We start from the raw sequence: 23,787 nt of genomic DNA, 5'->3' as shown, positions 1-23,787 counted from the left end.
AAAAAAAAAAAAAAAAAAAAAAAAAATTTGTAGTTTTCCAAACTTCCTAAAGAAAAGGACTAAATTATCTTTCAAGGTCTGTTTCATGCCTATTCTAAAAGTCTATTAACTAGAAAACAAAAGATCTCTTAGGCTTACCATCCACTTTGGAATTTTTAGAAACATCTTGTTAAAGGGTGTTTTTGTTGCAATTGCTAAACAGTCTTTGATGAATATTTGGCTTTACTGGGACAGGGAGTGGTCTTACCTCTGCAAACATGCATTTTTTAAATACAAGGTCTACATGAATATTAGACTTGAATTCACTTTGGTTCTCTTCCCACAGCCATTCGATTAAAATGCCAAACTTTAAACTTTATCAGTAAAATAAATGAAAGCTTTATTTTGAAAAAATATTGTAATTTTCCAGGGAAGTGTTCTACTTTGCAAGTCAAGATCTGAGCCACAGTAACTTTTAAACCACTAACTGGCAATCTTTATTCAATCCTAGCCACAACAGTTTTAAACTATCACCAACCAAATTTGACCTGTCATTATTAGAAACAGGCTGCTGTTAATAGATGTGCCCTTATTAAACTTTTAGAAGCTTAACTTTCTGAAACTTCATATGAACGGGGGAAATTAACCCAACTATATACATTTTTTTTTTTTTTTTGGCTTTTAAAAAAAATTAAATGATTTGTATTTGGATCTTTTACTAGAACTAACAATTTTTCTACCATTATTTTTACCTTTCCCACTCCAAGAAGGTACTTTGCACAAATCATTGTCTTAAGGAAGGACATTTTAGGAATTGCATCTTACTCCATGAGAGGACCAGGGGAGGAGGCAGGACCCAAGACGGATGAATGCTTAATGTGCCTGGGGAAACTGGATCAGCATATACCTGTCAGCTGTGTCCCGAGCCCCAAGTATGGCAGACAGGCGACAGTATGACTTTTGAGAGGCTGGTCCTGCTTGGACAAGAATCAGTAGAGTCCATGATGAAAGCTAGAGCTCTGCCTTCACCACTACCTTCATTTCAGAATACCACTATGCCTTAAATCTAGATGTGAGACTTCAAACAGGTCCTTCACATCCATTATGACTGATAGACTGAATTTCCTGCCATGTTTGTGGTATGGTGTTTGACTTGGTTTGACTTAACTGGAATAATTATTTCAGACAAATCCGTTTGTGTGGAGTAAGATTCCTACTTAGGCCGGGCGCGGTGGCTCAAGCCTGTAATCCCAGCACTTTGGGAGGCCGAGGTGGGTGGATCACGAGGTCAAGAGATCGAGACCATCCTGGTCAACATGGTGAAACCCCGTCTCTATTAAAAATACAAAACATTAGCTGGGCATGGTGGCACGTGCCTGTAATCCCAGCTACTCAGGAGGTTGAGGCAGGAGAATTGCCTGAACCCAGGAGGTGGAGGTTGAGCCGAGATCATGCCATTGCACTCCAGCCTGGGTAACAAGAGTGAAACTCCGTCTCAAAAAAAAAAAAAAGATTCATACTTAGATACAATGCTATTTTCATTTTAAAGATATCTACAGTCCTTTCATATTCATGACTTCATTTGATTTTCACCATCATGTGAGACAGGCTGAGTGGCTTTGTTGTTGCTTAAGATTCTCAAATCCTAGAAGCTGAACTTCACTATCTAGTCCAGTAGCTCTAAATGTACTCCCATAACATGCTAGTGTTTCATCAACTGGACCAGTATGTTCCACAGCTAAATCTGGCAAAGGGAAAAATAACCAACTCTTCAAGTTTTTAGAGGAAAAACTAGCTGATACATTTCCATTTGTAGCTTTTCTTTCATATTTATTTTTCATAGATCTTTGGTGCCTGCTATAAAATACACAAGTGGTGAAGTTTTCAAAAAACCTTTCAATTTATCAAGTTTCAAACTTCTGTTCAGATATAAAGGCTGAAAAGGCTACAGTTTTATCATATACACATATATTCCCATATTTTGGGTAAACTTCCTATTTGACATGACATTGAATTATACAGTATTACATATGCAGCAAGCATGGAGTGTGTCATAGAACATTATGACTTCCAGGCAAGTTTGAGAAAACAACTAAAGGAATCAACACACTCTTTGCAGATGAGGAAACTCAGAAACTCAGTCCCCAATAATATGGACTACACACAGTTAACAACACAATTGTGTAGCAACTTCTAACTTCTTGCCTTCATGTTCCAAATCTAGTGACCCCTTCACACTGCAGGGAAACTAAGTCTGCTAAAAACACTGCTAACACACAATGAGAGGTGGGAGTGTGTGGGGGCACAAGGAGAGGGCAACATCAATGACCCAGGTCATCAGGCCCTTGCTATTACGCTAAGCTGTCTCTTACCTAAAGGCCCGCGGCCACTCACAAAGAAGAAAAACCATGCAAGATTTTCACTAGCACAGTAGGGTCAGCAGCCACACATACAGGATTATCTCAAAACAATCACAGAGTCATTCTCTTTCAAATATTTTTTATTGAAATGACAATAAAATAAAAAAAGAACAGTGATCATTTTTAACCAAACTTTTACTTTACAAATATAAAAATATAACCAAAACTTGTTTCCTTTATACATTTTCCATAAACGTAATACCAGAAAAGTTCTCAAAGCCAAGCTATAAATGAGGCTTGTATACTATGTCAACACAATAACCAAAAGTTTAAATTTCCAAATAGATGACCTTTCCCTCAACAGAACAGCATAATCAATATATCTTCCCAACTTATCTCTATTTTACGATATGATCCATCACTAAATTACAAAATACACCTAAATTGGCTTAATCTAGACTTATCTAGGTTTTAGTTTTTCCACAAAAACAAGCTTAATAAATATAATACCAACTAATATTAAAATGTATTTTATGGCTCAAGTCAAATTACAGTATTAGGTTTCTCATCACTTATTTGAACAACAAAGGCAAACTGCTTGAAATGAGTCCAGTTTACCCCAAATAATCAGTGATGTATAAGTGGAGTAAGTATGGGAAAATCCAATCTTATTCTACAGAAAGCTGACTTATACTACAGTCAACAACCACTAAGCCTTCTTTGGCAATGAAACATACAAAATTGCAAACTCTGAATCAGTCTTAGTGATTGGCACATACTGTTCCAAACACTATGAACTAGTAAAAACATTACTTGAGGATGGAAAAGCTACCCCAAGCATTTCTTCTCAAGTGACTGGGCAAGTACTTTAAAAACAAAGTCGTTAAAAAGCCAAGAGCATAAGAGTCACAACATTTAAGAAAGGGAATTTAAAGCCAATTGCTTGCTGGCCTGCTGAATTTGAAGTACGTCTACCTCTCACTTCTAATTAAACATGGAAGAAAACAGACTGGCTAATTTGGTTACACTTTGTCCAAATACACTACTAACTTAATGAAACCCCTAAATATCCAAAATAATAACTGAATGCTAGTTACAAGACAATAAAAAGTTTAAAAATCTTCCAAATGTGCTGTTAACAGTACAAATTCAAGTGCAGAATTATTATGCCATTTTAACTATTATCTACTTAAAAAAAATCACAATGGTCTTCATCACATAGCAAAAAAACAAATCACTCTTCTCCAAAGGGAAAGTCCACCTTAAACGTAACCACAGACAATTGTGTAAAACTTTTTAGTTTTTTCCCGCTAATCTACTAAAGATTTTCCAGTGTCATTTAGTAGTTTTACAAAGAATATGCACTATACTTGGATTACTCAGGGAAAATAAGATGATATATATACTGTAGTTTTACAATGCAAAAGAGAGCTTTCACTTTAGACAAATGTACAACATAGGAGGCACTAAAAAATATGGGTTTATTAATCAAGAGCCCATTTAAAAATGATTCAGCATTTAGTATGTAGATTTGGAATGCAGTTTCTGGAATTGTAGACCTTACATATCAAAAGAGCTTAGTGTTAAAACAGTACCCTATACCATCTTCTCATACTGTGGACACCTACCAGATTTAATTTCCCCTAGTTCCATTATTTCCATCAGAAAACCAAAAACAAATTATTGGGATTCACCTGTAACTCACCAGAGCAAAAAGTTTTTAATACTTCCATTTATGTTATGAATTTTACATTCAAAATCAGATCTCTTACATTCCAAGGTTAGTAACCCAGCCATCCTGAATCAAAGGTTTTTTTTTTTTTTTTTTTTTTTGAGACGGAGTTTCGCTCTTGTTACCCAGGCTGGAGTGCAATGGCGCGATCTCGGCTCACCGCAACCTCCGCCTCCTGGGTTCAGGCAATTCTCCTGCCCCAGCCTCCTGAGTCGCTGGGATTACAGGCACGCGCCACCATGCCCAGCTAATTTTTTGTAGTTTTAGTAGAGACGGGGTTTCACCATGTTGACCAGGATGGTCTCGATCTCTTGACCTCGTGATCCACCTGCCTCGGCCTCCCACAGTGCTGGGATTACAGGCTTGAGCCACCGCGCCCGGCCTGAATCAAAGGTTTTTGTCAACTAGACCTTAGTGTATGGATGACTGGCTCACATATAGTATATTGGGAAGAAGTGAAGAAGTAGGAAGAAGTGAAGAATTTCTTGGTCAAAGCTTAAGTTACAAAGAACATTAGTGGCCTTGAATCAGATAACTTCAAATCAAACCCTGCTTATTAAGAGCACTTTATAAAACACACAAACAATCTAACTCTCTCCACCCTCCCCAAATTGCAAAAGTGAGCATCTGAAATGTGGCTGCTGTAGCTTTTCACTCAGAAGCAATTATGGAAGGTGAGCTGAAACAACCCATCTTCATCTCCACTTCCCCCAATCTAAAGGTCTTGTTCCCCAATCTAAAGGAACAGCTGAAGGATGCAGCTAATCAATGAGTTACCAGCGAAACACATTACATGCTAAAGTAGGCTAGAGGGGCAGAACTGTTAGGGGCAGGAAGGAAAAGGACAATTCACAGAACTAGTGGCTTTTTCAAAGGAAATCGGAACATTTTTGGTCATGGAGACTGGTACTTACCTACCACTAAGAACATGCACAGTTACTTAGTCACTACTTAACAACCATGTGAGGGTTCGGCATGACCCCAACTAAAAAGCTAGAGTGTTTATGAATATAATTGCTTTGCTACACTTAGCCTGATTTCCTGAAGTATAATATACCTTTGACATCAAGCAATATTCAGGAAAATAGCCCTGTGATTGGCATCATAAAAATCTAAGAACTAATCAAAAGTTCATTTCTATTAAAAATCTTTTTTTTCTTAAGTAGCTGCATCTGGCAAGACTTTTGTTTATATTAAGCCTACAGTCAACAAGTCTGTAATAAAGCATACAAGCTATACTTTGATCATTAAATAATGACACAACCAGCAAACTCCTTTGCTCTAATATTTTTTATTCCCTCAAATTTGATCCAAATTTATCAGTATTTTAAGAAGTTTTTAAAATTTGGTATTTTTTCCTTATGCTGACAAAATCTGTCCTCTGCCTTGTCCCCAGTTTTCGGTGGATTCACATCATTACAAAATATTTTTGAAGGCTGTCATTTGCTAACACCAAATTTTCTTCTCTATGTATATAACTTCAATTTCATTGAATATTTATGCAATCTCAGAGTTCAAAACCTAATACATCCACTTTTAGAAATTTCCTTCACAGATCACTATTTTTACCATGGCTTTAACAATAAGACACATAATTTCACAACAGCTCAAACAATTAATACCCCCATTATGTGAAGAAAATTCTGAGCTCTAAATGAGTCTCTTCTTACACCAATTCCTATGATTGCTGATTTAGCCAATTTTAATAGTTTCTGATATGTTTAAGGTCCGTTGCTTGCAAACCAAGGCCTGAATGGTTATAAAATGTACTTACTGGTCAGTAAGTGAATTGTACTGGGAGATCTCTGTAACACAGCTCATTTAGGAGTTGTACCTTGGACTCAATCAGACAAAGTTTTCAAAAGTAATGGAAGCTCTTCATCACAAAAATCTAATACACTCTTGGAGTATGTGCCCAAGAATGGTATCAAAGCAAGGGTCCAATAAACTTGACTGACCTAAACCTGTCACTGTGTTGTAACATTCACCAGCCTAAGGTGGGGGGTGGGGAGATGATCCTCACCTATAAGAATTGTAGAAGTTTAATGAAAAGTTAAAATTTAAAAGGAAGTCCATTTTTTTTAATGTTGTACAAAAAAGTATGAGTAGAACCAAAAGTAAATAAACATTATCACATTTGTTTACACCACTATCTAGTTCTTCATATTAATTTTACCATTGAAACAATAGAAAGTAGGTGGCAATTTAGGGATCGCAAAAGAGATAAAACCAAAAAAACTTTTCTACCACATTTATTCTACACTGTGTATAGCTGTGCTCACAGAGACAAGCGGCTCCTTTAACTTCTCCACTCCACAGGAATTCAGTTGTATATAAAATTGAACCTGAATTTTAAAAAGAACAATAACTTTATTAAAGACAGTATTATTCACATACTTCCACATTAGATAAAGAAATTTATCTGGATGTTTCTACCCTCCCTTAACATGTCTTTTTTTTTCCCCTTCAAATGTCTTTTTACCACGTTTGGCATTTTCTATACCAATTTTCTCTCACTGGTCACACCTTATGCATTAAAAACACTGTTGCTGAACACTTATAATAAAAAAATTTAAGACTGTAAATTTGATTAATTATCCACTAATAAGTTCCTTGAAGGCCCAGGAAAAGTTTCTACATGTCCTTATACTCTGACTACTCAGCACAGTTCCTGCACTTGACAACTAGGTGTTTGAATAAATAATATGACTCTTTTTCCCCCATATGCATTTCAACTTGCAACCTACCAGAAGGCCAAAGTGGAGGGGCAAAAGATAACGTCTGATTAGTGATGAAGTAGAAAGAGCAATTTCATACTCAATAAGCTTTCACAAAAGGCCAATATCACTAACATTTATTAAGTACATACCAGATTACTGGCACTGTTGTAGCATTTTATATGTATAATTTCACTTGGTCCTCACGATCCTCTGAAGTAGAGACTACTATTCCATTTACAGATGAAGAAACAGGCAAATAGGTATAATAGTTTGTCCAAGGTCACACTGTCAGCAAGTATTGAAGTTGGGATTCAAATCCAAACACTGACTGCTGAATCTACATTCATAACCGCCATGTTATTCTGCAATTCCTGTCTATGGCTGGCTCTAATGAAGACCTCAATCAGTACAAGTGAACTTTTAAAAAACTGCATTTCTTATCACTCTGTCTAAAGATTCAAACCCCACGTAAAAGTTCAGGACCTAATCCCACACGCCCAATTTGGGCCAAAGTATAGTAAGCCTCAAAGTTTCATAAAAGCAAAGAGAATATATTACACCAAGAAATTCAATTTGCCACATTTTTATACAGACAACTCCACTCATATTTACATACTGTTGACTGCTATTTAATCATCTCTTCTTTGACTAAAGACATCAACCTTAACTCTTGAGAATATCAGAATCAGGGAGGAGCAGCTGCACAAATACTGGAATGTCATGCCAAAATGTAAGAGTCTGGGAACACTATTGGTCAGTCACAACTAACCTATGGCTTGCACATGACCTAAGAGTCTATCAACTTACTTAGTTTCCTTAAAGACCAAAATTCACGAACTATACCTTCTCAAGTGGCTCAGAATATTTTTAATTTGACAGTTAATATAGATGAACCAAAAAATGTTCAACTTTCTGTACCTGCTCAACAGCTGAGGGAGACTAGAAATGATGGGTCCATATCCTGGTGCATTGTCATACAATTCAAACAATGGTGCAGCTACCAGCTTATAATTTTTAGGGACTGCAAACAAGGCTAAAATAAAACAGAATTCATTATTTATAAGTTCTTATATAATCACAGCTTCCATTTCATTTTTAAATTAATTACCAATTTTACATTTAATAAAAAGTTTAAGAAAAGATAATTTTCTTTTTTTTTTTGAGACGGAGTTTTGCTGTTGTTGCCCAGACTGGAGTGCAATGGCACGATCTCGGCTCACCGCAACCTCCGCCTCCTGGGTTCAAGCAATTCTCCTGCCTCAGCCTCCCGAGTAGCTGGGACAACAGGCACACACCATCATGCCCAGCTAATTTTTGTATTTTTAGTAGAGACGGGGTTTCACCATGTTGACCAGGATGGTCTCGATCTCTTGACCTCGTGATCCACCTGCCTCGGCCTCCCAAAGTGCTGGGATTATAGGCATGAGCCACCGTGCCCAGCCGATAATTTTTATTAATACATTTTTGGTTGTGTCTTTTAAGCCAGATTTCTTAGTCACAGATTTGAAACTAAAAGCATGGTATGTATTTTTAGTTTTACAATAAACCCAAAAATCCAGGGAACTTGGAGAAAACACAGAGGTATCCTTGAAATTATTCTATAGAAGTTTTTAGATGGCTACCTTAAAAAGCAAAATAACTTACCTTTTTCTTGAAGCTGAACCAGAAACAACTTCTTATGTTCCTTAGGCTTTGTAATATGTGCAGGAATATATGGATACTGAAATAACAAATGAATACAAATTTAACATGTATTCTATGGCTTCATTTCTTTACATGCTTACTCCCCTGTATAGTATACTGTTGGGAGAAGCATACTACTTTCTGTTCTTCTCTTTTACAGGACTTATCTAACAGATACACTAGTAAATAAATGCTTTAATGCACATAAAATAACAAGTAGTAAACCAGTCAAGCATTCAAGATAAAATATGTAGTCACAGGATTTATAGCTTGAGATACTTACAACACAGTAAAGTCCGATTTTAATTAGTGTCTTTAATAAAAGCTGTTTTTTTTAAAAAAAAATATATATAATTAGTATTTTGAACAGTCTAGAATCCTGATGTGGATCTGTTTACTACATTAAAAGTTTAAATATAGCCTGTAAGGCATTTGACAAGATGCTTCTTGCTCCTCCTCCCGCCCCAAACTCCAACCTCCCCACATCCCAGAGTGCATGCTTCAGGAATACCAGAAGAGCAGTCTAAGTGAAGTTTTGCCAGATGGACAAAGCCAAATTGCTCAAGAAAACAAAAAAATATATATTTTAGAGAATTTAAAGGGATAAAGAAAATTAGAGGGGAGTTGCTACCTGGGAAGGAAAAATTCTGACACAATAAATAAAAAAAACTCTAAGCTAGGGATTTATACAACTCTTCTATGTTATCAAAACCCCTCCTGCATCTCTCCACAATACATTCAGAAATCTACTTTTGCTTTTGGAGTTGTATTTCAGAGAGGGGGAATTTAAAATTGCTGAAAACAGATATAAGGGAAGTGAGATAAAAGCAGAAGCTGCCAAGAGGAGGTATTATCATCATCCTCAATTTACACAGAAACGCATGCTAAGAGAGGCTAAGGATCTTTCCCAAGATTACTCAGCCAAGTTGTGAAGCCAAGATTCTACTGTATCTACTCAACTCCTAACTAAATATAAAAGTCTATGTTATTTCCCACTATGTTACTCATTGGCACCTAACCAGTATTCCAGTTAGAATAATTATATACCAGAGCCATCCCTAGGGTACAATGAATTGAGGCAATTGTCCCAGGCTTTGGAGGTTCCTAAAACTGTCCTGAAAACCAGACACATCAACAGTAGCAGAGAAGTGAGAAGTGGCTTGAATAGCACAAGCTAATAGATCTGTGGGTCACGTACAACAAAATTCCCAAACCATGACCAAACAAAATGAGTAGCATTTCCCCAAATTTCCTCTGCTCAAGGCTACATGTTCCTATTTTAAGCCTTTCTTCTCCAGTCCTGGTCATAATGTTTAAGTCAACTGTACTTTACACAGAAAGACAGACAGGGAGATGATATGCTCCTTTTCCACTGACACTTAAGTGATACTCTAGGCTTCCTAAATGAATCAATACACTTACCTTATATCCAGTACCACCAGGGCCAACTCTAGGCTTTAGTGAATGAAGTGAACTGTCCTAGGGCAGTGGTAGGGAAGATGAGTGAGGATATTCAGAAAAGTTATCTAGAAAACCACTGGCGTCACTACTGAGCATTTTCCAGTTAGATCAAAGAATGTTCAGGAAGCCAAAAAGAGTTTAGAATAATTGTACTAAGTATCTTTGAACAAGCACTTCACTGTTTCCATATGAAACTTTCTTAAAGCCAAGACACAGATGCCTTCCTGGCAATTCTCAAGTAGTGAACACCAGCATCAGCTTCCAGAGCCCCTATCTTCCTATCCCTCTGCCATACAAGGGAGTCAGAAGAAAGAGAACAATCTTTTGCTTGGTTGATATTTTGTGCAATGCTTGACCTGAAACATCTTGTCATGTAAAGCAGCTATAAAGTCATAGAGCTTTTAATTTGCCTAAAGAATTCAGGATCCAACTTCAAGAATTTCCACCATTAGCAAAAATAGGAAAATTTGAGCATCAGTAACACCATCACTCATTATCATGGACTAAAATATATCAGATTACTTAAATCTAAAAGGTCTTACTGACACTTTGAAGGTCATTATTTATTTATTTATTTTTTTGGTGCCCCACATTATGCCACCTCCAATTTCAGGGCAGTTATAGTTATGTTTGAAATGTATCAGAGGGTTCCCTGCTTGCTGCCACTGTCTCAACAAGCACTCAGACTCAACATGAAATTGCAAGAGAGTCCATGCAACCCTTAGCCAATGGGGGATAGGAGTCCCTAGCCATCTATCTTTCTGACTGACAATTATGAGGTACATTCCACATGGTTTCTGGTCCTTAGTAGGACAAATTCAGTTGCCCACAGGTGTAAAACGATCAATAATGTGCCCTATCTTACTTCTGCTGCTTCCCGGAATCACCTCTCAAATTGTCTGTACCCAAGTCCTGGTCTTATTCTCTCTTTTGAATAAAGTCAACTCTTTAAAGGATGCTAAGGAATTAACTCATTCTTCTGAAAAATGTTAAGTAAAAGAAATAGCATATATATATATATATATATATATATATATATATAAATATATATATATGTATTTTTTTTTACACAAACCATACACTGCAGTTGATGAGTTTATTTTTATATGAGGATCACAACCCTTATGAATTCATAGACCAGGAAATGATAATCAATGAGCTGCTAACATAACAAAAAGAGACAACCAAATATTTTTAAATTCCTGATGGAAGTACACTATACCACCTGTGGTAGACTGCCTTAAGATGACCTCCAATGATCCCTGTCTCCTGGTATTCACTGCTTTGTGTAGTCCTCTCCCCTACAAAGTACCAGGCTTGGCTTGTGTGACCAATAGCAGACAGCAGAAGTGATAGTATGCCACTGCCAAGATAAGGTTATCACAGACTGAGGCTTCCTACTTGGGTACTCTCTCTAGCACTCCGTCTCTCACTATCTCTTGGATCACACAGCCTGGGGGAAGCCAGCTGCCTGAGAGTTGTCCTTTTGGAGATGTTCTCATGACAAGGAACTGAGGGAAACCTCGAGACAACAGCCAGCAATACCTGAAGCCAAGCTTTAGTCTAACAGCCCAGATGAAACTGAGAAGTCTGCTAACACACACACTGTATAAGCTCGAGATCAGATACTTTAGCCCCAGTGAAGCCTTATGATACAATCTCAGCTGACAACTTGACTGTAACTTCTTGAGACAGCCTAAGCCAGAACCACCCGAAGCAACTCCCAGAGGCCTAAAGATTGCTAAATTTTGAGATAATTTGTTATGCAGCAATAGATAAATAATATACCACCTATGACAAGCCTTGTTACCGCTTCCCAAATTAACTGAGCTTGAATACAATTTCTAGATCTAACTATCAATTTACACACAGGAGAAACAGTTACATAACAACAGGGGAATGCATCGGAATGGAAACATTAGCCTGTTTTCATTAACAAATAAAATACAAGGGAAAAAAAAGATAGGTGCCAACCTGTAGGTGTAAAAGAGACTTAAGAGACTATCCTAATCCAAGCAAATTATAAAAACAAAATTGAAATAATCAGGATATGTGAACATTTGACAATAATATGGAATTATTTTTAGTGTGATAATGACAGTACTATGGTTATGTTTTTAGAGAGATCCTTATCTTTTATGATTCACACTGAAGTATTTACAATTGAAATGACAGGATATGCTTCAAAATAATCCAAGATGATGGCAGTAGAATGGAGTGGTGGAAAGAGGGGTTGTGATATGCTGTTAAAGATGGATGACGGGTAGCACAATTCATTCACTTTTACTATTCTCTCTTCTTTTGTATTTGTTCTATTTATTTATTTTTTTGAGAAGGAATCTCGTTCTGCTGCCCAGGATGGAGTGCAGTGGCACCATCTTGGCTCGCTGCAACCTCTACCTCCTGGGTTTCAAGCAAATCTCCTGCCGCAGCCTCCTGAGTAGCTGGGATTACAGGCTTGCACAACCATACCCGGCTAATTGTTGTATTTGTTAGTAGAGATGGGGTTGTGCCATGTTAGCCAGGCTGGTCTCCAACTCCTGACCTCAACAGGCAATCTACCCACCTCAGCCTCCCAAAGTGCTGGGATTCAAGGCATGAGCCACCTCGCCTAGCCTGGTATTTGTTTTACATTTTCCTTGAACATAAGAAGTGCTTGGCTTAATCTTTTATTTTAAATTAACGAAGGAAGAAAAGAAAATTTCAAGTCAAATTCTACTTTAATCTTTTTTAAAGTGGCTAGAATTAAATGAACTTCCTACTTCCAAAATGCCCAGCAAACATAACTGAACACTGACCTGAGGAGGTTCAAAATTTGGTCTCCACCAGTTACCAATGCAGTCGTCAATGACCCAGTCTTGCAGAACTCCATCCTGACGACCCAGTATCTGTCAGAAAGAAATAATATAGCCAGTAAACAACTAAATACAATTCATGTACTCATTAATCCCCTTCTTCAGTGAACAAAAGATTATAGAGACATAGGGATAATATGCCTTCCATACAGATTTCCTCTCTACAATTTGTTATAATAGATGTCACTCTGCCCAAGACATACACTATTAGTTCAAAATTGGCAAGCTAGTATCAACATAAAAATTATGTTCAAAATTCAATTTTCATTTTTATTAATTTGTATAGAACATTAAACTTATTTTAATCAAAGTCATACTCTACATATTTTAAGTGGCCAAAAATAGTTCCAAAATGTTAATGATGAGAAACTGCAATTCTCTGACCTGCCATTCCCCCTGGCTATAACTTTGAACTATTTGTTGTTTTCCCCCTGATGTTTGCTTCTATTTTTAAAAGCATTTCTTTTTGGTTTTAAATAAATGGTTTATTTTAGGATAGTTTTAGATTTACAGGAAACTTGCAAAAATTGTACAAAGACTTTCCATATACCCCACACCCGATTTCCCCTATTGTTAACATCTCACATTAGTAAAGCACATTTGTGAAACTAAGACAAGATTACTAACTGAAATCCATATATTTTTCAGATATCCTCAGTCTTTAAATCGAATGTCCTTTTTCATTTTTCAGTCCCAGGATTCCATCTAAGATAATATTATACTTAATCATCATTTCTTCCAAAGTTCCTCTACATTGTGACAACTTTTCACACTTTCCTTATTTTTGAGGATCTTGATAGTTTTGAGGAATACCGCTCAAGTATTTTGTAAAACGTCCCTCAATTAAATTGAGGTTACGAGCTTTGACAAAGAAAACCACAGAAATAAAAGGACCATTCTCACCACATCATATCATGGGTACCACATCAATATGCTTATCACGAATGCCAATCCTGATCACCTGCCTGAGGTACTTTTTATCCGGTTTCTCCAATGAAAAGTCATAATTTTCAAAACTATTTTTTTTGACATGGAGTTTCATTCTTGTTGCCCAGGCTGGAGTGCAATGGGGCGATCTCGGCTCACGCAACCTCTGATTCCCGGGTTCAAGCAATTCTGTCTCAGCCTCCCAAGTAGCTGGGACTACAGGCATGCACCAGCACACCCGGCTAATTTTTGTCTTTTTAACAGAGACAGGGTTTCACCACATTGGTCAGGCTATTCTCAAACTCCTGAACTCAGATGATTCACCCGCCTCGGCCTCCCAAAGTGCTGGGATTACAGCTGCGAGCCACTGCGCCTGGGCCTCAAAACCATTTTTTTTAAGAGATAGGCTCTTGCTCTGTAGCTCAGGCTGGAGTGTGATGACGCAATCATGGCACACTGTAACTCCTGGCCTCAAGCAATCTTTCTGCCTCAGTCCCTCAAAGCACTGGGATTACAGGAGTGAGCCACCATGCCCAGCCAAAATATTCTTTTACGACAGTTTCTTGATTTTCATTCCAAAAACATTTTTTAAAAACCTATAACACTCTACCATGAATGAGAATTTAGATATTAAAATCACATCCTAATTTTTCTTCCACCATCTTCCCATTATCAATATTAAATTAAGTCAATAGTCAGTATTTAAGTTAGTATGATCAGGTTGATCAGTCACAATAGAGCAACCATATCTCCTTACTTGTTCAACTATCCTGTTCTTTAGTTAATAACTTTCATTTCCTTTGCTATCACTAAATTCATTTCCCACATTCTTCACAAGAACTTCAATTTCTTCCCAATTCCAATATCAATTGTCAGTTATTCTATTGGTTTCATCTTTTCTAAGACATGTTTTTCTTAAGACAATATCTCACTCTTTCACCCAGGCTGGAGCACAGTGGCGTGATCTCCACTCACTGCAACCTCTCTCTGCCTCATGGGCGCTTCTCTCACCTCAGCCTCCAGGGTAGCTGGGACTACAGGTGCACGCCACCGCACCCGGCTAATTTTTTGCCATGTTGCCAAGGCTGGTCTCAAACTCCTGGGCTCAGGTAATCTGCTCATCTCTGCCTCCCAAAGTGCTGAAATTACGGGCATGAGCCACCGTGCCCAGCCTAAGACATGTTTTTTGGTCATCCTGCTGCAATTTGTACTTGATACTCTCAACCCTGCTTCACAACTAGAGTCCTAGGTTTCTCTTGGCCTCTCCTATGTTGTTAGATCCTAATACTCTAAATTCTCTATCTTCTTTCTTATTTTATTCCATTTTGGGGGTGAACACCCTCTAGCAGCTTCCTGAGAAAAGGTACAAGAAAAACTTTTTGAAATTTCACACGTCTAGAAATAACCTTTATCAACACACCTGATTTATAGTTTGATTAGAAAATTCTAGTACAGAGATCATATTCTCTCTTACAAACAGAATACTTCATCATCTTTTAGCATCCAGTATTATTTCCCAGTAGTTCAATGCCATTTCTGAACTTGAGGTTTTACATTTAACCTCTCTGCTTACCAATCCTCCACCTCCCACTTTGGAAACTTTTAGGATCTTTTTGTTTTTATTTTTGTTTCCAGGATCTTCTGCTGATCTGAATTTCATGATGATACGCCTTTGCATGGATCTTTAAACATTCAGTATAGAGGCAAGGCCAATAGGTCTTTTCGATCTCAAAACTCATGTCCTTTGAGGTTTGAGAAATTTTCTCTAATTACGCTAAATCTTCCTTTTCCTCTGTTCTATTTATCTATAGTTTATATTGGTCCTTCTAGAATGATCCAATAATTTTATCTTTTCTTACCTACATTCTTTTTATCTTTTCATTCTATTTTCTGGTAGAATGAAACTTAACTCTTTACTGAATTTTTCATTTCTTCCAACATTGTTAAAAATATCTATGAGGGTTTTCTTGGCTAAAATTTCTTTTTAACAGCACCATTTCATAGGTGCAAAATCTCCTCTTACCTCACCAAGAATATTAATCATAGTTTTTGTCAATGGTTGAATTTCCTGCTTCTGTTGAGGTCCTTTTGCTTCTTTTGATCTCTTTCTTGTTAAGTTTTCTCCAAAAGCCTGGTGATATTTGGTTGCGTGCTCACAAGGGAGAAGCAACAAGACACTTAATTGTCACCTCTGTGTGCATGAATGACAGGACTACACTACTTCTATAGAAAACTTTTGCTTTGGTTTGGATGTGGTTTGTCTCCCAGGCCCCAAACTCGATGTTGAAATTTGATCCCTGATGTGACAGTGTTGGCAGGTAGGGCCTAGTGTAACGTGTCTCAGTCATGGGGGCAGATCCTTCATGAATAGATTAATACCCTTCCTCCAGCAGGAATGGATTAGTTCCCTGGAGAGTGGGTTGTTAAGAGTGTGGCTTCCTGGATTCACTCCTTCCTCCTTTGCCATGTGATCTCTTTGTACATGCCCACTTCCATTTTGCTTTCGGCCATGAGTGGAAGCAGCATAAAGCCCTCACCAGTTGCCCAATCTTGCCACTGGAACTGGTGAGCCAAATAAATCTTTTTCTTTATAAATTACCCAGCCTTAGGTATTCTTTTATAGCAACATTAAACAGACTAAGACAGCTCCCAAATGGCAGTATCCGAAGTTCTTCTTGGACTGGTCCCTTTTTCTAGAAACAAGATTTCCAACCCTCAGCCTGGGATATATAAACCTAATTGTTGGCTGAGCCTGGTAGCTCACGCATGTAATCCCAATGCTTTGGGAAGCCAAGATGGGAGGACTGCTTCTGGCCAGGAGTTTAAGACCAGCCTGGGCAACACAGCAAGATCTCATCTCCACAAAAAAAAATTTTTTTAGCCCCAGGCACATACCTACAGTCCTAGCTACTCAGGAAGCTGACACAAGAAGATTGTTTAAGCCCAGGAGTTTCTAGTTTCAGTGAGCTATGATCACACCACTGTCCTCCAGCATGAGGAACAGAGTGACCCTGTCTTTAAAAAAATAAATAAGCCTAGGCCAGGTGTAGTGGCTCACACCTGTTATCCCAGCACTTTGGGATGCCGAGGCGAGCAGATCACCTGAGGTCAGGAGTTCAAGACCAGCCTGGCCAACACAGCAAAACCCCGACTCTATTAAAAATACAAAATTTATCTAGGTGTGGTGGTGGGCACCTATAATCCCAGCTGCTCTGGAGGCTGAGGCAGGAGAATCACTTGAACCTGGAAGGCAAAAGTTGCAGTGAGCAACCACTGATCACACTGGAGACGGCACCACTGCACTCCAGTATGGGCAAGAGCGAAACTCCGTCTCAGAAAATAAATAAGCCTAATTATTAATATTCTGTCAGCCTAGTAGAAGTCCAAGAGTCTGACTATTCAGAATGGGAACTCTTGCTTATTCTTCCCATCCCGTAAACTTTTTTCATTGCTATGTGTTCTCTGATGCAATTATTACAGAGAATTAATCATCAGCCAGTCTTTGCCTAATTACAGAGTGGCTAAGACAATCTAGATACACAGGTTGAACATCCCAATCTTAAGCTCCAAAATCCAAAATATGAAACTCCAAATAAAAAATCAGAAACCTTTTGACCACTGACATGATGCTCAAAGGAAATGCTCGGGCCAAGTGCTGTGGCTCATGCGTGTAATCCTAGCACTTTGGGAGGCCAAGGCGAGCAGATAGCCTAAGGTCAGGAGTTCAAGACCAACCTGGCCAACATGGTGAAACCCTGTCTCTACTAAAAATACAAAAATTAGTGTGCGTGGTGGCAGGTGCCTGTAATCCCAGCTACTGGAGAGGCTGAGTCAGGAGAATCGCTTGAACCCAGAAGGGGAGGTTGCAGTGAGTCAAGACTGCATTACACTCCAGCCTGGGCAACAAGTGGGAGAATTGGTCTCAAAAAAAAAGGAAATGCTCATTGAAGCATTTCAAATTTTGAATATGGGATATCTAACTAGCAAGTATAATGAAATATTCCAAAAACACTGAAAAAAATAAAAAAAAATACTACTTTTATTTTTAATTTTTGTGAGTACACAGATGTATATATTTATGGGGTATACAAAATGTTTTGATGTAAGCATGCAACGCATCATATTCACATCATGGAGAATGGGATACCCAGCCCCTCAAGCATTTATCCTTTGTGTTACAAACAATCCAATTGTACCCTTTCAGTTATTTTAAAATGTATGATAAATGATTACTGACTGTAGTCACCCTGTTATGCTATCAAACAGTAGCTAAACACTTCTGGTCCCAAACTTTCAGATAAGGAATACTCAATCTGTATAAATACCCTCCATATATACTTTGAACCAGTCCCGTTTTTAGCCCATGCATGCACCCACTTTCGTAAGTACTTAGCACCTTGGGCTCCTCAGCCATTCTGGTACTCTGCAGTGCTGGATTCTGCCTGCCTCTGTGCTAGACTAAGGTTTCTGCTAAATTAGTTATAATTTGCCCATTTGTTTTCCAGTTTCCAAAAATTTTACTTTTGTGATTCGCTCATTTTGCACTCCATCAATCCTACTGGATTTATATCTTTGTACCACACATAAATGAAAGTCCAAGCACAGCAAAATATTTAAGAGTTACAATACATATTTAGAAATACTAGAAAGACAAACCAACAGGTCAAAAGTGGGAGAATTACAGGTGATTTCGGTTTTGTTTCTCCTCTGCATTTCTGTGTTTGCCAAACTTCTGCACAGAAAATATATGAGTTTTTGCACAGAGAATATATGAGTAACAGGGGCAGGCGGCAAAAGAAGAAAACTAATATTGAAAACAATTTACAATCTCATAAGCCTCCGGTATCTATGCATTTGGCCCCAAATCTTTACATGCAGACATTAAAATGATTTTTAAAAAGTAGAATAATTTGGGCAAACTCTAAAAGATATGTGGGAAAAGTGAAAACACAGGCATCGTTCTCTTGTCAAAATTCTAAAGGCCTACTCTTGAACAAAACTACCTGCATTCAAACCTCCAGATCTACCACACTAGTTATATAACAAGAAGTAATTTAAACTTAATATCTACTTCCTACAATTGTGGTGGTGATTAGAGGAATTACTGCATGTAAAGCACTTAGAACGTGTCTAGCACAATAATCACATGTCAGTTTTTATTTATCATTGCTATGACATAGTTTAACATTTTAAAAATGGAAATAATTATAAGTTCAACTTGTAAAAAAAATAAACATTGTACTAACATTCTGGGGTTTAAGTTGTATTTATTGAAAACTAAATATTCCAAAACAAACATCCTTACAAGACATTAAAAACCAAATTATTAAGTTGATGGTATTTAAAGTGGTTAAACAGAAAAATACCTCTGTCATTAAGCGTTTTAGTCCTTCAACTTCATCTTCTCCTGGGTTAAGTTCACCACCAGGTCTGTATAAAGGTTAAGAATTTCAGATTTCAACTTAATACAATTGGAACATAATAAAAAACACAATAATTGTTATTTCTATCAAGTCACTAAGTAACATACATTGCAGTGTAATAAGGCCATCAAAACAAATATCAAAGTGAAGGGGAAGAACACGCTTGAATTCATGTCAGTTCCCTAGACTAACAGTATACAAATGCTGAGTTTTTTCACTCTTCGAATATATTTATTTTATTGTAGATTCAAGGGGTATATGTGCAGGTTTGTTACATAGGTATATTGTGTAATAATACTAAGGTTTGGGTTTCCAGTGAACCCATCACCGAAACAGTGAAACCACAGAGCATCCAATAGGAAGTATTTCAACCCTCACATCCCCTTAACCCTCCCCACCTTTGAAGTACTCAGTGCTTATTTTTTCCATCTTTATGTCCATGTGTACCCATTACATAAACCCTAGTTTTAAACAGAATATTTAACATAGCATAAACAAAACTGCTAACCACCAGACCATCCCAGTGTTCTCTCTGGAAGCTATCTGATGATACTGGAGTCTAGAAATGCCCAGAGAGGAATGGATCACATTCTTCAGGTCTGAAGAATGGGACACTTTTTCAAGAATGTCATCTAAGTATTTGAGACTTTCTTTTTGGTATAATCTAGTAAAATAGTTGTGGATCAAATGTTTGAGAGATTTAGGAGCTTAAATGATAAAACTAAACTGGTACCTATAAAAACCTAAGTCATCTTAAGAATAGGAAATGCCAATCATACCAAGAAAGAAATATCAATTGTTCTTGATAATGCCACGATGACATCTAGACATTGATCTTAGACTCAACTATTCCAGAGTGTCTACCAAGTTCAATCACTAACATCAACAACATACAGAAGCGCACACATTACTAGTTAGGAAAATAAATAAGCACTGCAATGGAGAAAAATTATTTGTGATTTTCTCTTTCTGAAGATACCATTAACAGCAGTTTCTTGAAATAAATGACTGAGGGCTAAAACTGTATTCCAGAGCTGCATAAACAGCAATCCTATTAAAAACTGTCTTGCTGTTAATTTCCAACACGACTTACAGTTTGAAGAAAGTTGTTCCCAGCTGTAGCAGTAATACATGGGGTAGCCGGTGCTCATGTACAATCAGAACCCCTTCTACAGTCCTCCTCATTCCAATTTTATCAAATTCTTCCCTCATGCGCTGAAATCTGGCTGCAACAGAGCTGTCCTTCTCATAGAGGGGCTCTTTTGTACCAAAAGTATAATTGGTAAGAGGGTACCTGTGATCCAAAGACAAACATCTAACATAAGAATTGAAGAATGTAATTTACCATGACAGACATTAGCATAAAGAAACCATGGTACAAAAAAAGTGCATATGTTGTACTCAGAGACATAGGATTTGTACAGTTACGTAACAAAAGTTAATGAGACAGCAGAGATTAAAATCTTGCTGTCTGGACTCTTAAAGCCAGAGCTTCCATTAGATCAGGCTGCTACTCCTTATTTTAACTTTCAAGTGTAGATAACACTATCCTTAAATGCTTAGAGAAATGGTTATCTGGTCATTAGTAATTCTCTGGTTTTAGACCACGGCTGCTATCCCAACATTACCAATCTGGCTCATAATTAATGTCCCCCTGGATTCCTCTGACTACTAATCTCATCAGAGAGTTTTAACTGTGTGTGCTAATGGCTAATCGCTTTTTTCTAAAACTAAGCCACCACTTTTCATTGACATCCCTCCAGTTATTTTCTATTTATCTCAGTCAACTATCCTCAGATTTTTCTGGCACCACAGCCTTTACTTTTCAGAGCAACCCTTCTACTTTCTCTTTTTGTCCTCTAAACCTATTATGAAGCCCTACTGGCCTTCAGCATTCATTCTATTCAGTGTCCTTATTGTTCCCTTTCCTCATTTGAATCTTCTACCCACCGCATCTAATCCAATAACCTCTTCCTTTACCAAGAATTTAAAATATGGCTCATACTGTTAAAGACAGTTTTCATCTTGCCTAATAAAGATCAAATTTTTCTTTAAAGATAGTTAAAAATTTCCTACTTATATGTTGTAATCCCTTGATTAAAACCTTACAGCAAGAGGCCTTTGGGTAAGAATTTAGGCCGCACTTGCTCATCCATGGTATCTATTCTACCAAAAGCCCTTGACATGAATAGTCAACATTAATGTATCTACTCCACTTAGCCATTCTGGAAAGGGGAACAAATCAAGGTTGCCAAAACTTTAAAAATTACTTTTCCAGAAGGCAAGTTCTAGGCATACGAAAAAGCTCTAAAATAATTAAAAATACCATTTCCAGGATGCTTTAAAGATTTAAAGAACGTCCCCAGTAGACCCAATGCTAAATCCAACACCATCAACCGTAGCAGCAGAAGATATGCTACACAGCACGATGTGCCAGGCATTTTTTTAAAAACGCTTTACATATATTAACATTTAATTCTCACAACCTGAGTTAGAAAGAATAAGGATAGCCATTACACATCTCTGTTACAAGAGCCAGCTCCACTGTATCAGTAAGGAGACATCAAAATGAAATGTCAGAATTTTCATCTGTGAAATCAGAGTGCCATCCCAGACACACATACTGTTCTCATCATACTGTAAGCTTCATAAAGCAGGGGCTACACCTTACCTCCTCACCGCTGTACATCCAGTATTGTGCACAGTGCCTGGTACAAAGTAGGCATTCATGCAATATTTCCTAAAGGAAAATATACTGGGGAGAGGGCATTTGTTTTCAACTTAATATTAACTCAGGTGAACTGAAGTTCACAATACAATGATTATTTTGGAATACTTGTATTTAGGAGAGGAAATGTACTACAAATCAACTCATAATTTTAATAGAGCAAAGATTAAAATATCGTGCTGAAAGCTATTTTCCAACTTAATTCTCCAAAATGGTTTGGTGCAAATTAATTCAAAAGAGAAAACAAAAAAAAGACTGTGGGTTTTAGTGCTAATCACCACTAAAAGTAACCCAGAAGCTGTGTTTTCACACTAGGAAGGATAATATTTGCCTTTACCGTTTGATTTTTTTCTTAATTTAAAAAAAATTTTTTGTAGACATGGCCTATGTTGCCCAGACTGGTCTCCAACTCCTGGCCTCAAGTGATTCTCCCACCTCAGCCTCCCAAGGTGCTGGGATTAGAGTCGTGAGCCGCCACCACGCCCAAGGACTTTTAAAAACACAACTATCAACTAATTACAGTTTTTATAAACCCAGCATTTCTATTATTTAAATTTCCAAGCCAACACGTTTTGCAAAACAAAACCATGTTAACCATCTTTCCAACTTCAAATCACTTTTGGTTGCGGGTGGGGAGAGAAAGTCCATTTATTTTAACGTAAAACAGAAAAACACCTAAAGTGTCTTACAAAAACATCAATACCAGCATATCCTTGCACTTGTACCCTGACTAGCATAAACTGGCCACTTTCCTCCATCAGGAAAATGGAGGCACCAAGGTGCCTCGAATACAAATCTTCAGAAACGATTTTAAAAAAAGTATTACTCACAATTTCTTGATTAAGACCTACCCCAAGCGTCAATTACCTGCTACAACGAGGCTGCTTCTGAGGGTGACCTTGAAATGCAATGGTTTGAAGTGTTGAAACAAAAAGGTATAAAAATAAAATACAGCCCACAGTGGGGTTTTCTGGTACAAGTATTCTGGTTCCCTTCAGTCTGAAAGCCCAACCACAGCAGCATCCTTACTCCCAAAGCGGAGCCTACTGGGGTGCCTGGGACACCGGCGCTGAGACATGAAGGCATGAGGGCAGGGCAGGGAGCCCTGGGCACATGAATAAAACGAGGTGTATTCATAAACTGAAATACTAGGTAGCGCTTAAAAGGAAAAACACTAGACTTAGGCATCACAGCTAGATCTCAAAGCTTAGTGTCAGAGTGAAAACTGCAAAAACGATACCAGCTTATACCACTAGCTTATATCACATCGACACAAGGCAATACCATATACGTGATGCGAGGGCATAAACATTTCACAGGAAGGATTGAAAAAACACAAACATTTTGAAATTGGTTACCTCAGGAGAGGTGGGGAAAGGATGAGTTCAAAGCAAACTCCGTTTTTCCCCAATCTGACTGAACACAGAGGATGGGAACAAGCCTTCCTTTCAGAAAAGGACTCTGAGGCTGGAGGATGAGAAAGGGGCCTCAGGGAACGAGGAAGCCGCGCATCCGCCAGCGGGAGTTGGAGGCGGGAGGTGCAGAGGCGTGAAGCGCGCCGAAAAGCCGGGGGCGCGCCGAAGAGCCTCTGAGAGCGCTCATGAGAGGAATGCCCGCCAAGGCCGCGCCGCACTTACAGGTTGATGGTGCGCTCCAGGGTGAGGGGCTTGGTCTGCTGGATGTACTTGTTGCCGAACTGAGTGACTCCCCGGGGCCAGCCGGTCTGCGAACGATTGGGCGGTACCACAGACATGCTGGCAAGCTCCGGCGCTAGCGACGAGCAGAAAGTGGGAGGCAGGGGAGACCTTCCCCGAGCGCAAAGCGGTTATCTCCGACCTCCTCAGAGGCCACCGCCCGCCATTAACAGTAGAGCGCAATGGGAGGCGTAGGCACGCCGGAAGTGAACCTGGGGCCTCTGG

At 38.2% G+C, this 23,787-nt stretch overlaps 1 protein-coding gene across 1 annotated transcript; it reads right to left on the bottom strand.

Annotated features, from left to right (window-relative positions):
• Positions 1-2,461: 2,461 nt before the first annotated feature.
• Positions 2,462-23,782, bottom strand: NUDT21 (nudix hydrolase 21). The gene is made up of 8 exons (XM_017502695.2): positions 23,506-23,782; positions 20,234-20,434; positions 19,084-19,147; positions 12,734-12,823; positions 8,436-8,511; positions 7,710-7,824; positions 4,454-6,416; positions 2,462-4,137 (listed from the first exon to the last, which is right to left on the bottom strand). The coding sequence occupies exons 1-7, from the start codon at positions 23,619-23,621 to the stop codon at positions 6,395-6,397; spliced, it is 684 nt and encodes a 227-aa protein (XP_017358184.1). The 5' UTR covers positions 23,622-23,782; the 3' UTR covers positions 2,462-4,137; positions 4,454-6,394.
• Between the last annotated feature and the right edge of the window lie 5 nt (positions 23,783-23,787).

This window comes from Cebus imitator, unplaced genomic scaffold (assembly GCF_001604975.1).
Source record: "Cebus imitator isolate Cc_AM_T3 unplaced genomic scaffold, Cebus_imitator-1.0 Scaffold297, whole genome shotgun sequence".
NCBI classification, from domain to species: domain Eukaryota; kingdom Metazoa; phylum Chordata; class Mammalia; order Primates; family Cebidae; genus Cebus; species Cebus imitator.
The sequence above is the reverse complement of the archived record's forward strand: the minus strand, read 5'-3'. Positions and strand labels throughout refer to the sequence as shown.